The sequence below is a fragment of the Haliotis rubra genome, unplaced genomic scaffold (genome assembly GCF_003918875.1).
Source record: "Haliotis rubra isolate DU_JTF1 unplaced genomic scaffold, ASM391887v1 Scf68, whole genome shotgun sequence".
In the NCBI taxonomy this organism is placed as follows: domain Eukaryota; kingdom Metazoa; phylum Mollusca; class Gastropoda; order Lepetellida; family Haliotidae; genus Haliotis; species Haliotis rubra.
Genome location: NW_025767390.1, coordinates 2,501,484 through 2,515,822, shown reverse-complemented (window position 1 = coordinate 2,515,822; position 14,339 = coordinate 2,501,484). Strand labels below are relative to the sequence as shown.

Here is a 14,339-nt window from a genome sequence, read left to right as displayed (position 1 = left end):
TTGTGTATTCTATTAATCTTTACCGGTGGTAGGATATCAGGTTGGATCCGGCCATACAACTATGATAAACGTTATCGGTTGTTTCAATCTTCAGACTGTCTCTCGACTACCATAAAGACAACCTTTCCACATGGGCAGGTTTCCTCGCTTACAGCACAATATACACAAGTGAATATATGACAATTTTGAACTGCACGATCCCATTTGTCAACCCGGATGTACAGACAGGCTGTTGTTACTTGAACATTTAATACATTTGAGTGACTTTGTGTCGTGAGAAATGTTTACCTGTTATTTGACATTCCCGGACATGTGCAATGTATGTGATGGTGTTCAGATAAACTGTATAGGAGACTGGTCTTAGGAATGAATTTGATCACACCGCCCCAGTTTTGTCATGTTCCAACAATAATGTAACATAATGTTCAAACTTACAACAAGTGTGCGAAATAGTCTCCTCATTTTGCTAGCCAGTCGTGCCTAACTATGCCTGAAAGTTACTGGCCCACAAAATAATTCACTAGCCCGAAATGTGAATGTACAATCAAGCAAAAGATTATAAAAATAGATATAGATAAATAGAAAAATATATTGTCGGCATGAAACGGGTTACATCATTAAGCTGCTAATATGATGAACATTTTTATCAGGTCATAATCTTGCGTAATTTAAAATTCAAAGTCGGAGAGTGATATGTTTACTGAATGACCCCATGAAAATTCACTAGCCATTCGGGCCAGAGACTGTGAGATGTTCTGGCCCGACTGGATTTTTATTGCCATCCTTTGCCAAGGAACCGGATCGGGTGGTTGATGCATGGCGTCGAATCCCTTGAGTGCATTTGATATTGAACCCGTGAAGATCCGGGTTAGAATTGATCTTCAGTAGCCCATGCCTGTGGTAAGAGGCGACTAACGGGATCGAGTGGAGGGCTCGCTGACTTGGTTGACACATATCCCGGTTGCGTAGATCGACGTTCAAACTTTTGATCACTGGATTATCTGGTTCAGACTCGATTATTTACAGAGTGCGGCCATATAGCTTAAGCCTGGAATAAAGTTGAGTGCAGCGTAAAACTAAACTCACTCATTTCTTTGAGTGCGGCGTTAAACAACATGTAAACAAACTGTTCCATAGTATTACATAATGAGTTGTCGTTCATGGTGTTAGTTTATATTGCACAATAGCTATAGAAATATTTCGGATAAAATGTTCATCACGTGACATCCGCTGAGTCACGTGGCACGAAATAGCGTAGTTGATAGCTGTATTTTGAGAACTGGTTGTCACAAACACTGGGCAACGTGGGACAGTGACGCCATGGAGCAGAGGCAAAGATTGAACGTGGCCTACGGGGTCATTTCTGGATTTGTTCTTTTGTGTGGTAAGCGACTTTTAAAATTTAGAAATGCTTTCAGATCGTTCTCTTGTAACAGAGACCATACCCATATATTGGGTGAACTCGATAAAGTACGTTCCAGAACAGCGTACATTCCTTGCTAATGTTAATTTCTGGATTGTCTGGTCCAGACTCGATTATGTACAGGCCGCCGCCATAAAGCTGGAAGGTCGGCGTTAAGCAACCAACCAACTAACGTGCTAATACTATGCTTAGCACTATCGCACTATCATATCATACACTTCCTATCAAAGGTGTCGACTCACTAGTGCAAATATAGCCACTCACTTCAGACAATTGTTCTAAACTAAAGTTTGCTAAATATTCCATACTGTTTAAAGGTACTGTTTACACATGAACTGAAGTATTGTAAAACAAATTCGTATCATTGAAAAGATTATTGTCTTGAGTTCAATAAATGATGAAACTCAGTGAAAATTTGCGAATTCTTATCAAAACGTCACACCAAAACGCAGCTGTTCAAATGCATGATATTTACACATGCTTTTCAGCAATTTGATGCTTGATTCACATCAAGCAATTCATCTGCATAAGGAGATGTATTTCTCAACCAGTTCTACAATAATTGCATTAAGAACAATCTGTAATTAACCTCGAGTGAGTGAGTTTAGGTTTGCCTTTTTATAGCACTATTTTAGTATTAACACATGAATAACACCAGCAGGAATGTGATTAATAGATTGTACCCATGTGGGGAGTCGAACCCGGGTTTTGGCGTGGCGAGCTAACGATTTAAGCACTAGGCTACCCCACCGCCCCAGTTAACTTGGTTCCATGAGCCAGAATTATCAGGATAATACTGATGTATTCCAGGAATTATCTATGGTGCACTGACGGGTCCTGTCGCCACCTCCCACTCGTCGACCCATGCATGGGCCTATTGCTTTGCGGTAAGTATTTCAAGAGGATAAACATGTGCCTAAACCTTTCCATTTCCATAAAGAAGCTCTGCTAACAATATTGACCATTGTCTGATTCCGGCTATAAATATAACTGGTGCCATGAACTCGCGTATTTTCCGCTTCCATCCCAAATACACGCAAATACACGTAAAGTATCGGCATAAAAAGTAAGGAGAAATGGAAATAGGGACAATTTTATTAATTCACTGAATTAATTTTCAAATCATATCAATTTTCATTGTGAGGTAGAAATTCATAATGTACAACTGAGTAATTGGGAAATTTAGGTCATTGATGCGTCGACTGTGGAAGATCCTCCTCACGTCTGCCATAACAGATTCCGTGAAGATCCGGGTTAGAAGTGATCTTCAGTAACCCATGCTTGTCGTAAGAGGGGCCTAACGAAATCGGGTGGTCAGGTTCAGGTTCGCTGGTTGACACTTGCCATCGAATCCCTGTTGCGTAGGTCAATGCTCATGCTGTTGATCACTGGATTGTCTGGTCCAGATTCGATTATATACAGACCGTCGCCATATAGCTAGAATATTGATGAGTGCGACGTAAAACTAAACTCACTCACTCACTGTCATAACAGTTTCGGAAAGTTTGTTATACCTTCACCTCAAATGTTGTGAAATTTACAACCCAAATACTGGAGATGCTGTGATGTTCGTAACACAAAACAGCTGATTATTACACAGCTGATGTAATCGTCCTATCACACAGCCTTGTTCATATTTCAGCCCTTCTAAATCAAATGGACCGCCTCCGTGGTAGTGGTTAGAGCGTCCGCCCGGAGAGTGGAAGGTTGCGGGTTCGACACCCGTCGCGTCATACCAAAAGACGTTAAAATATAGCTCTTGTTTTTTTTGGTGTTTTTTAAATCTTTTTATTTGTTCCCATAATTGAGTACAAGCATATAAAGTAAAGCAATAAATGCATAAATACATGATCAAAGTTCATTGGGTTCAACAAAAATGTTAGGTCAACTGATAGCATAGAGAGAATATCCTCCAGTAAAATTATTCCCCTTTGATTAAAGATTACGTCAGAAATTAAATATTGAGAATAAAGGAAACCATTTGTCTGAAAATTTATCAGATTTATTGTTCCTTCTGGATATGAAATTTTCAACCGTATAAATGTCTTTCAAAATTTGTAAAAAAATATTAACTTTTGGAATTATTTTCTTCAAAGTGCAAGTATATATATATTTTTAAGCAGATAAGATTATATGATTTAGTAATAGCTTATTACCCCAAATTCCAAACCAAACCAAGGTCTTTGTTATTTCAAATTTCTGTTTATTTTGGATTATCCAGTTTTCAAGTTCTTTCCAGAAGGTTTGGGTTACAACACATTCCCAATATACATGACATAAAGTTTCACTATCAACATTACAAAGGCTACATACTGTATTGTCAACCAGTTTCATTTTCATAAGTTCTTTTTTTGTATAAATAATTCTGTGCAAAAATTTAAATTGAAAGTCTAAAACTTTTACATCTTTCACATTCCTTCTGCAGATATTAGAAATCATACGCCAATCAAAATCAATATCGTAAAATAAGTTTTCCCATTATAGGCAAATGTGAGGTTTAATATTGTCAGATAAGAGTTTATCAGAAAATAATCTTGAACCTTTTTTCAAATCCATAAAATCTTTATGAAGAAAGTTATCATCCAGATCATTGTTATGTATATTTCTGTATTGTTTTATGGTCAATTTCCATGATTCAGGTATGATATAGAAAACATATCGAAGATCCATATATGTGCCTCTAATATCAAATTTGAGCTTCAGATCGTCAAGAGACATAAAACCATCTTCATTACAAAGGTCCTTTATTGATAAAATTCCATTTTTAGCCCAATGCCTGATAAAGTGATTTGGGTTTTTGAAATTATTATTCAGTAATAAAGGGTTGTGCTAAAATTCCTTTAATGTTGTCTGCTTCTATGATATTCTTATTACAGTATAATTTCCATGCCAATAAAACATCTTTCAAAAAAGGATTATCAATTTCAACAATATTCTGAAAATTTGCTCCATATTTTAGTATTTCATTTAATGGAAAATTGCATGGATTACTCATATTTGTTTTCTCAAATAGAGTCTGAGTGTGGATAATGTCATGGCATTAACAAAGGTTTTAATATCTATCATGCATAAACCCCTTTCTGTATAATCCTTTTTCAAAGTGCTCCGTTTAATTTTATCATTTTTGTCGTTCCAAATGAATCTGAAAAATAGTCTCTCAAGGGAAGTGATAAATTCATCAGGTGGATTAGGTAAAGAATTGAAAATGTGAACCAGTTTTGAAAGAGCCAATGTTTTAATTACAGTGATTTTGCCAATCAGTGTGAGATGTCTTTTTCTCCATGTTGCCAATAATCTATTCATTTCTTCAAGTCTTTTTCTTGTGTTGATTACCCATAAGTCATTCAAATCAGGTGTGAATTTAACACCCAAAACTTCAAATTCCTTTCTTTGCCATTCTATATTCAAATCTTCACAAATCATATATCTGCTACCTGCATTTGAGCCTATCCAGATTGCTTTAGTCTGATCGATATTTATCCTTAACCCTGACATATTGTAGAAAGTATTAATGGTATCAATAGCAGCATACAAACTTTGATTTGAACCATCCAAAAATAATTCAGTATCATCAGCATATTGTCCTAATTTATATTCCTGAACATCAATTACAATACCCTTTATATCATCATTTTGTCTTATCATACATCCAAGGATTTCAGCTACAAAAAGAAACAAATAAGGCGATATTGGGTCACCTTGCCTGCAAAGCCGCTCATTAGGGAAGAAATCAGAGAGATGTCCATTCTGAATAACACATTATGTTGTATCATAAGTTAATAAATTAATCCAGCGTATAATCTGTGGTCCAAAACCAAATTTTAGTAAAACAGAGTTGATAAAATCTTTAGAAACTGTGTCAAAAGCTCTTTCGAAGTCATTTAAAATCAGCAGACCAGGAATATCTCTTTTCTTTGTTTCAAATATAAGATCATATAATAAAGAGTTCTACCCTGTATGAATCCAGTCTGGTTATTATGTATCAGAGAGCCTAAGGTGATTTTTAACCGGTTAGAGATACATGCACTAATTATTTTATACAAAGCATTTAATAAAGTAATTGGTCTCCAGTTCTTTAATAAGGCCCTGTCTTTATTAGCTTTAGGTATACAAGTGATAACTCCTCTCTTCATGGTAAGAGACATCTTATTTCTTCTTGAAACATCATTGATAAATCTAAAAATTCAAATTTTGAGTTCTTTCCAAAAGTACTTGAAGAAATCTATAGGAAATCCATCATTTCCAGGGCTTTTGTTTTTCTTCATACTTTTTACTGCAAATGATGTTTCATCTCTATTTCTTTTTCCAAATTGTCTCTAAATTGGTCACTCAAGATTGAAAATATTACATTGTCTAAGTGGTCTTCATTTTTATAATTCTTGTCTGAAGAATAAAGTTTTTTATATTATGAGAGTTCATTTAATATTGATTTACTGTCAGTAATTTCCTCATTCTTATTTGCTTTGCTGACATAATTTCTATTTTCTAAATGACAGAAGTATTTTGTTGCTGTTTCTCCTTCTTCATACCATAAGATTCTGTTTTTCTAAGTTGAATTCCTCTTATAGCTCTTGTTGGTCCCTGCCTGGCGCTCGCCATTAATAGGTACAACAAGGACTGGTCAGCTCCTAGTCAGCATAATGTGTCTGAGTGGGGTACTCATGCTTAACTGCGGCATGGTATCTCAGTGGGTTAGCACTATAAAACTAGCTTAAGTCTGGGCTTGTAAAAGCAGCCACACATACATGCACGTCGTCAGATGAGCGAAATATTGTTAAGTACGACGTTAAATCCGATTTTACCTCACCATCTAAATCAGTGGGAGGACATCAAGTACTTGACATTAGTTTTGACCAGATCATCGATATTTGCCAAATACCTTCGTTTTGTTTTTCAAATCAAACGGATATTCGTTGCTCCTGGGGAAGCCTACTTGCTTAAATATCGTATCCCTCAATAACCTTAGGCCTACGTATTCAAAATCTATTTGAAGAATATCGAGTTTCTATCTTATGCAATTAAAAATTGAAAGAACATTCATTTTCCTTTAACCATATTTTTGAGCATTTATAGCTTTTTATTACAGCTGCGTTTTATACCGTGACTGTAATTGATCCAGAATTACATGTGTTATCTCACTTAGAAGATAAAGCTACTCTGTTTTCAATTTTGATTTAAGACCGCTAAATGTAATTTAAAAACCGAACGCGTTAGCTGTGTCTTCTTTCTGCACTCCTCCCTTGTAAGAAAATAGTGAACGCTGTCAATATTTAAAGATAGTTTGTTGAACAACTTGTTTTTATTATTAAATCACAATTCATGAAATTAATAATTCACAATGATGGAGCAATTAAATGCTAGACTATAGATGCAGCTGGAGATCGGACCACAGACCTTTCGTTTTCTGGGCAAAGTCACCATCCCCTGCATCATGGGGGCGGTTATCTTGCCTGCCAGACCTTTCGAGCATACAAATATATTGCTGCAAACGTAAAATAGAAGCCTCAGCCTGTATAGTTCTCCATTTCCTTGAACATTATTAAACATTACATTTTCTTTTCAGCATATAACTTCTGGGATTTGTGGGATCGTTGCTGCTGCGACCAAAAAACTTGTCTCGTAAGTGGAAGTTTTAGTTATATATCATGCGTAATACTGTTCATACATGCATACAACTGTTCATACATGCATATGCTGTTATTGAATGTATAGAACTTTCGTGCACGCGTACTGTTCATACATGCATGCAACTGATCAGACATGCATACACCTGTTCAGACATAGATACAACTGTTCTGATATGAATACCACTGTTCAGACATGCATGTAACTGTTCCGATATGAATACAACTGTTCAGACATGCATGCAACTGTTGAGATAAGCGTGCAACTGTTCCGATATGAATACAACTGTTCAAATATGCATGCAACTGTTCAGATATGCATACACCTGTTACATATGATTACACCTGATCAGACATGCATACTACTGTTCAGATATGAATACGAGTGTTATTTATGCTTGCAGCTGTTCAGTTATGAATACCACGGTTCAGATATGCATGCAGCTGTTCAGATATTAATAAAAGTGTTCATATTGCAGCTGCTGAGATATGCATACAACAGGTTAGATATGACATGCAAACAACTGTCTAACTAAAATAAACTAAGTTTTTTTAAAAACGCCCCTTGGGCTTCTTTTTGTCCTCAAATTGACTAACAATACGCAATGAAGCTTTTCGCACTATCACTAGCTGGTCACTTTTTTCCAACTCTGACTTGTCCAATAAACTGCAAGTATTTCATAAGTAAGTTCAGATAAATGTGATTGCATTCCAGTACATCACCCACCTCGTGTTTTGCATGGTGACCCTTTGCCTGATGGCCTACGTCAGTTACACTGCTATTATGCTGTTGTCTGCCTTCAGCACCATCGACCTCTGCTCTGACAGGTAGGACAGTGCCGTAAATACATAAATAAGTCTTTTTTTATACATACACTGAAAGACCACAGTTTATATATTCACAAAGAACTTAATTAATTACCCCCTGTAATTTAGCAAGGACAGGTTTTCAAGTTGTTCATAAAAATGATCCGTATGATCCTTTGACTCATGAAAAACGACAAAATGATTGGAATTTATGTTGCTTTTATGATGACTATTGCTCATTTTATAACACTGATTTTCATACAAAACCATTTCTGGTTTGGCCCTGGAATGTGTAATGTTGAATTTATTGGTAAATGTGAACATTCCAAATATCATTTTGCAAGTCTTACACGATTCAAGGTCAATACCAAGTGTAACCGCCATGTGACTGTATGACAGCCAGCACGCTCCTCCTCATACCCCGTGTCAGCTTCCTGATCCTCTGAAGGGGCAGTCTACGCCATACCTCGTGTAAAGCAGCTTCCAACTGGGCCAAGTTCTGTACAGGAGGATTCCTTTGTTGTACACGATGACCAATCATGTCCTAGATATGCCCCAAAGGGTTAAGATCGGTGCTTAGGTGATGATGATTTGGGGGGGTCACCCATTTTGTTCTTGGGAGGTAGGGAGGTCTTCAATTTTGTACACATGTTCGAGAGGGGGCATCAATTTTGTGCATTAAAGTATTTAAAAATTAGGCTTACAAAATATGGGAAGGGGAGGGGTCATTGATATGACATGCAGGGAGGGTCACTTACCCCCTGGTCATAAATTATGAACGGTCCCTTATTCAATCGTGAGACATGTCTGGGGGTGCTTAACTAAGTTCTTTGTGTATATTAAGCATACTGCCTTCTGTCTGGACCACTTCGTGGTTGTCTTATGTGCCGCAATTAACGGGGTTCCCTGACTTGCTTGAGGCATATCATCGTATCAATGAGTTAGTTTTACGCCGCTATTAGCTATAATCCAGCAATATCACAGCGGGGACACTAAAATGGGCTTTATGCATTGTACCCATGTTGGGAATCGAACCCGGATTTAAGGCGTGACGAGCAAACGCATTAACCACCAGGTTACCCCACCGCCCCTCATCATATCAGATCGATGGTGATGATGTCAAATATACGAGAGTTTGGTCCAGGGACAATTATTAACAGAACACCGTCCAGCTGCAACCTTGATGAGTGAAGCATTAAACACGACAATCTCGAAACATTTATAAAATGTACACGTATGTGTGCAAGAAGAAGAAAGGCTGGTTCTGGTGCAGCATTACCATTGTAATGTGTATATTATACAGCTATAACACATGCGATATAACACACACTTCACAAATTCAGAATCAGTACTTGTGTTACTTTTGACCACTTTCTTATTGGCATTGTGTATTCATTATACAGGTACTATTTAACATCGGCGCGGGACAGATGTGAATCAACGTACGGGACAATCGTGGGCATTCCTGTCATCCTCATCCTGGCCTGGCTGCTGACACTGGCCAACTGTATCATGTCTGGTATCCTTGGCAACAGACGCCCGGTACGTCACACCTGACTTTACATGAATACCAAGTGTTTAATAGTACACGGCATTACAGCATCTAGCATTATCACACCTGTAATTATTACATCCAACATTATCATACATGTAAATATTCAATCCAACAGTATCATACCTGTCATAACTACATCCAACATTTTCATACCTGTAATTATTACATCCAACATTATCATACCTGTAATAACTACATCCAACATTATTATACCTGTAATTATTACATCCAACAATATCATATCTGTCATAACTACATCCAACATTATCATACCTGTAATTATAATATCCAAAATTATCATACCTGTAATTATTACATCCAACATTATCATACCTGTAATTATTACATCCAACAAAATCATATCTGTCACTATTACTACCACCTTTATCATACCGGTCATTATCACATTCAAAACTATGATACCTGTCACTATCACAGACAACATTATCATGTATGTCATTATCCCATACCTTATTATCATCCTTGTCTTAATCAGTTCTGACAATGTGGTCTCTAACATTACCATATTATCCCGTCATATCACACCTGTCATAATTATAACAGACATTATCATCATACCCGGGAATCACCAAAACCTGTCATTATCATAACTGACAACATCATATCTCACATAACAGTATCTACCATTACACCTGTCATGTCAGTGCCTAGTTGTCTGATGTTGCACAGTGTACACATATTCAAGCTATTCGACTGGCTGATTGTGACCCCTGACCTCCAGGGAAACAGTAAAGGGTTAGCTCCTATGGAACATATCAGTGTTCATGGTTTTTGCCAAAGTGGTAAATGAGATATGCACGCAAGAGTTAGCTCATGGGTTTCGTTAAAGAGGTGTCTGATATAAGTACGAAAGAGTTAGTTCCCATGGAACATACCCGTGTTCATGGGTTCCGCCAAAGAGTAAATGATATAAGTACGAAAGAGTTACTTCCCCTGGAACATACCCGTTTTCATAGGTTCCACCAAAGAGTAAATGATATATGTACGAAAGAGTTAGCTCCCCTGGAACATACCCGTTTTCATGGGTTCCGCCAAAGAGTAAATGATATAAGTACGAAAGAGTTAGCTCCCCTGGAACATACCCCGTGTTTCGTTAAAGAGGTACATGTTATATATGTGGAATACTAGTCCAAGAAGCGTTAAACAACCAAACCTCCTCGCTCAGTCAACATAATTATGACACCAATCTCATTTTCTCCAATGTCCCTGATATTTCACGAACAGATCTGTCGGTCTCAAGAAGGGAGTTTATTATAAACATATTTACAAGGCCAATTTAGAACAACTTTGACTCATTTGATAGGTGTACTCGCAGGAAAGCGACTTGTTTTTTGCAAGTAAAAAAATGGGCCGCTTTTCGGGTGGAAATATGCATCAATGGATTCAGGTGTTTATATTAATTATTGACCGCCGCCATATAGCTGGGGCATTTATCCGTGAGAAGTTAAACAAACAAACAAGCAAACGAACAAACAAACAACAACTTTTTCAACAATTATTCATACACTTTGAAATGCATTGAAAGCTGTACTTTATTATTTTCTAGGTATATATAATAAACTCATATGCGACATTATAAGTTGTTTACTGGTCTCGAGGGGGACATCGGCTGATGTTTGTTTACGTTCCCTGAGGCTGAAGGGCCCCGAGGGACCAGTGAACAACGTATTTATCTTAGCAAACACCTCAATGGTAATTTTGAACTGTTTGAAGCACGGGTATCGGATCATAGTATGGAGCATTCGTCACCACTCGCCCCTTTCCGTAACCTCGGCTTGTCCCAGAATAACACGAGTTGGTCACGAATGAGTATGGAGTACAAGACAAGAAAAACACATTTAGAGTTATCTTCCTTCCATCGATTTGCATTCGCAAAACATCGGTAATTTCCGTACATCATTACGTGATTCAATGTTATTCGAGATATAGAATTACTACTACAAAGTACCAAATGAGTTCGTCATTCCGAGCGGGGTACATAGAAAATGTTACTCGCTTGTAAGCGGGGTACATTGAAAATAATAAAAGAGTGCTATGTCAATCAGAAAACGACGTTTATGTGTGAGGCAAGATCAAAAGATATGGCGATAGTTCGGACCTATACTTAAAGTCACTCACTGGTTCCAACGTGATGTCTTTCTATCAGTACAGCTGTGGTTTTGAGTGAGTGAGTGAGTGAGAGTGGTTACACGGCGCCTTTAGCAATGTTTCAGCAACATCACGGGTCAGCGAAAATGGGTGTTACACATTGTACCAATGAGGAGAAAAAAGGCTTTAAGTCATATTCACTTATTCGCCCCCTTTAAGACTTTCCAAACAGTAGTTGTCAGAAACTACAGAGTTTTCGGATTTGAGTGAGTGAGTGAGCAAGGTTTTAAACCAGACACGTTTTCGGATTTGTGTGACCTGTACGATGGAGATTTTACATTATACACGAAGACACTAACGACTTGAAGCTACAAGTAACATATAATCTGGAAGCTTTCAATAAATAATAATTGCGTTTCTTTCCTCATAATATTCCTTAACAGTTTTAGCAAAACTCACAAAACCAAAGGTTTGAAATACATATTTGACTTTTACACACTGAAATACGAAATAAATTGATGTTCAAATCGTTTGTTCATCAGTTATAGTGTGAATAAATGATTCTCTAACCTTTTGGGTTTCTTGGTGAGGGTTGGGAATTTTGCTTGCAAACTGATGATTCTGGATTATATCAAACAAAATGAGTTTTACCAACCATTATCTTTTCAGGAGACGCCACCCATGATCAATCAACAAGTGCCCCAAATGGCCAGTGTTGTACAAATGAGCAGCACCAGACACGTCTCGCCCCAGTACGTGACACCCCAGGGCACCTACTTGCCTCCTAACGGAGCCGATATGACACACAAGACACCCCAAGGAGGCTACGTGACACCCTCGGACCCACCTCTGGCACAATACCATGACCCGCCAACGCCCCAATACCATGACGAACCACCGCCCCAATACCACGACAGAGCGGAGCTCGTCAAAAACGTTGCTTGCTAGGCAGTGGGGAAGAATACCTTATTGTGTAGCCGACTGTTTTTATACTCGGCCAATATGACATTTATAACCACAAACTAGCTGCTGTACTTGTTATCACTCGTTTGCACATATTTTAAAGTTTAAAATTAAAATTATTTTCATAGATGTCCTTTTTCTGATAAACTGTATTCTGCAATGTTTAGGGGCGGGTGGGTAGTGGTTAGCGTTTAACATTTTGTGCTTTGTAGTGCCTTTAGTTCATATTATGTTAACACATTCTCACAGTTTTCGTTCAGATATTATATTGGCTAATATAACATATTTTAAGATACAGGCAAAGTGACAAAGGAAGACAAATATAATTCAAAGCAGCAATGTATGGTTCCATGGTCTTTTCTTGCTTTAAAACCAGAGAACTTAATTACCCACTTAGAACTTCTTGAATTTGTCTTTTTCTTCCTCGCAAATTTTGCAATCAAACGATTACACCTGCTTCTTAAAATAGTAAATGGTAATCTTGTATGTGAGGTGTCACTTCCAGTAATGGGAAATGATTCCTTCATTTACTTTAACAATGAATTATCATCGTCCTAGCTTAGATACAAACGGTGTACTGGTTTTGGATCATGACACTTGCGACTTTGGAAACAGTTCTGGACTTTGTTAGAACTTCTAAGAAACGAATAATGGTTGAGGTTCCATTGCAACTTTGTCATTTGCACTAACTGAATGGATGACATCACCTCATGTTTTGACAGACTGATGAATGAATAATATGATGACTTTCAACACGTTGTTCAGTCGTCTTTCACGGCACACGGAAGATCATTCTCAGGTTAAAAAGGGAAAGTTCTCCAAAGCTCTATACCGGCATTTATTGCCGGTCCCAACGAATGCCGGTTTGGAGGGCTTCCACTGTATTTACGGTGCTAGTCAAAATCTGGACGTACTGGAAGTCATGGAAGTTTAGATTAATTCATTACAAAGCATACTGTCTTTGATTTAAGACTATCACTTGGGAAAATGAACCTCAAAATAGAGCAATCCTTTGTTCAAACAGTCAGGAAAACAGAAAATATCGTGACCTTAGCTGAAAAAGGTTCAAATTCAATGTGATTCACATGATATGAATTCAAACGTAAGTCTATCTTAAGGAACACAACAAACGTTTCCAGTGATCTATTTTCAGGAATATATGCAAAAATTACCTAGGACATTCTTTTAATTTACATCAGACCCCCGTCCATTGAAATGCAGCTAATGGGAGCATTTAAGCTATTTTAAGGATGCTTCCTTATGTCAAACAGATCTGAAAATAATATGAAATGGATCACTGAAAATGAGTGGTGAACGTGTCCTGTACTACCGAGGCACTTTCCATTCACGAAATGTAGCTAAACCTGGAAATATGTTTTTGTCTGACGCAGCATGGCGGTATTCCTGCCATTTGACGTCGGCTTGAAATCAAACCAGACAATCAAGTGATCAATGAACCGGAAAATCCAGTTACATAATTGGAATTACGACTGTTCAGAGATTCTGATACTTGTAAGTAAAGAAAAACGTGTAAGAATTACAGAAGAATATCTATTTTTTGTAATCATAGTCTCCCTTTTGACACGTTTATACTCTATACCATATGTATTTCATTTAAAAAAAGGGAGGTGAGACTTTAATAAATAATCTATCTGTCTCTATGTCTGCCTGTCTGTCTGTCTGTTTAACAACACACTGTGGGTCAGTTTTATTGGCTCGGACCAAACATTTGTCTTGCAGTTGAATCGGCATACTTAAAGGCACTACATCACACCACACTTCTCTAAAAATAAATAATGCATTTCTCTCAATAATACTAACTATCAGCCCTCAGGGAAGCTAACATACAATTTGTTCA

At 37.4% G+C, this 14,339-nt stretch overlaps 1 protein-coding gene and 1 long non-coding RNA gene across 3 annotated transcripts in view; both read left to right on the top strand.

Moving 5' to 3' along the window:
• Window positions 1–14,339, top strand: part of LOC124257992 — a 29,635-nt gene that overhangs the window by 13,845 nt on the left and 1,451 nt on the right. The gene's annotated exons all lie outside the window — the stretch shown is intronic.
• Window positions 1,276–12,770, top strand: LOC124257987. Of its 2 annotated transcripts, XM_046692066.1 has the most exons (6): window positions 1,285–1,384; window positions 2,234–2,310; window positions 6,987–7,042; window positions 7,763–7,875; window positions 9,258–9,396; window positions 12,188–12,770. In XM_046692066.1, the coding sequence occupies exons 2-6, from the start codon at window positions 2,292–2,294 to the stop codon at window positions 12,464–12,466; spliced, it is 606 nt and encodes a 201-aa protein (XP_046548022.1). In that variant the 5' UTR covers window positions 1,285–1,384; window positions 2,234–2,291; the 3' UTR covers window positions 12,467–12,770. The 2 variants fall into 2 exon arrangements, with proteins under 2 accessions (XP_046548021.1, XP_046548022.1); XM_046692065.1 differs by lacking the exon at window positions 2,234–2,310 and having other exon boundaries at window positions 1,276–1,384.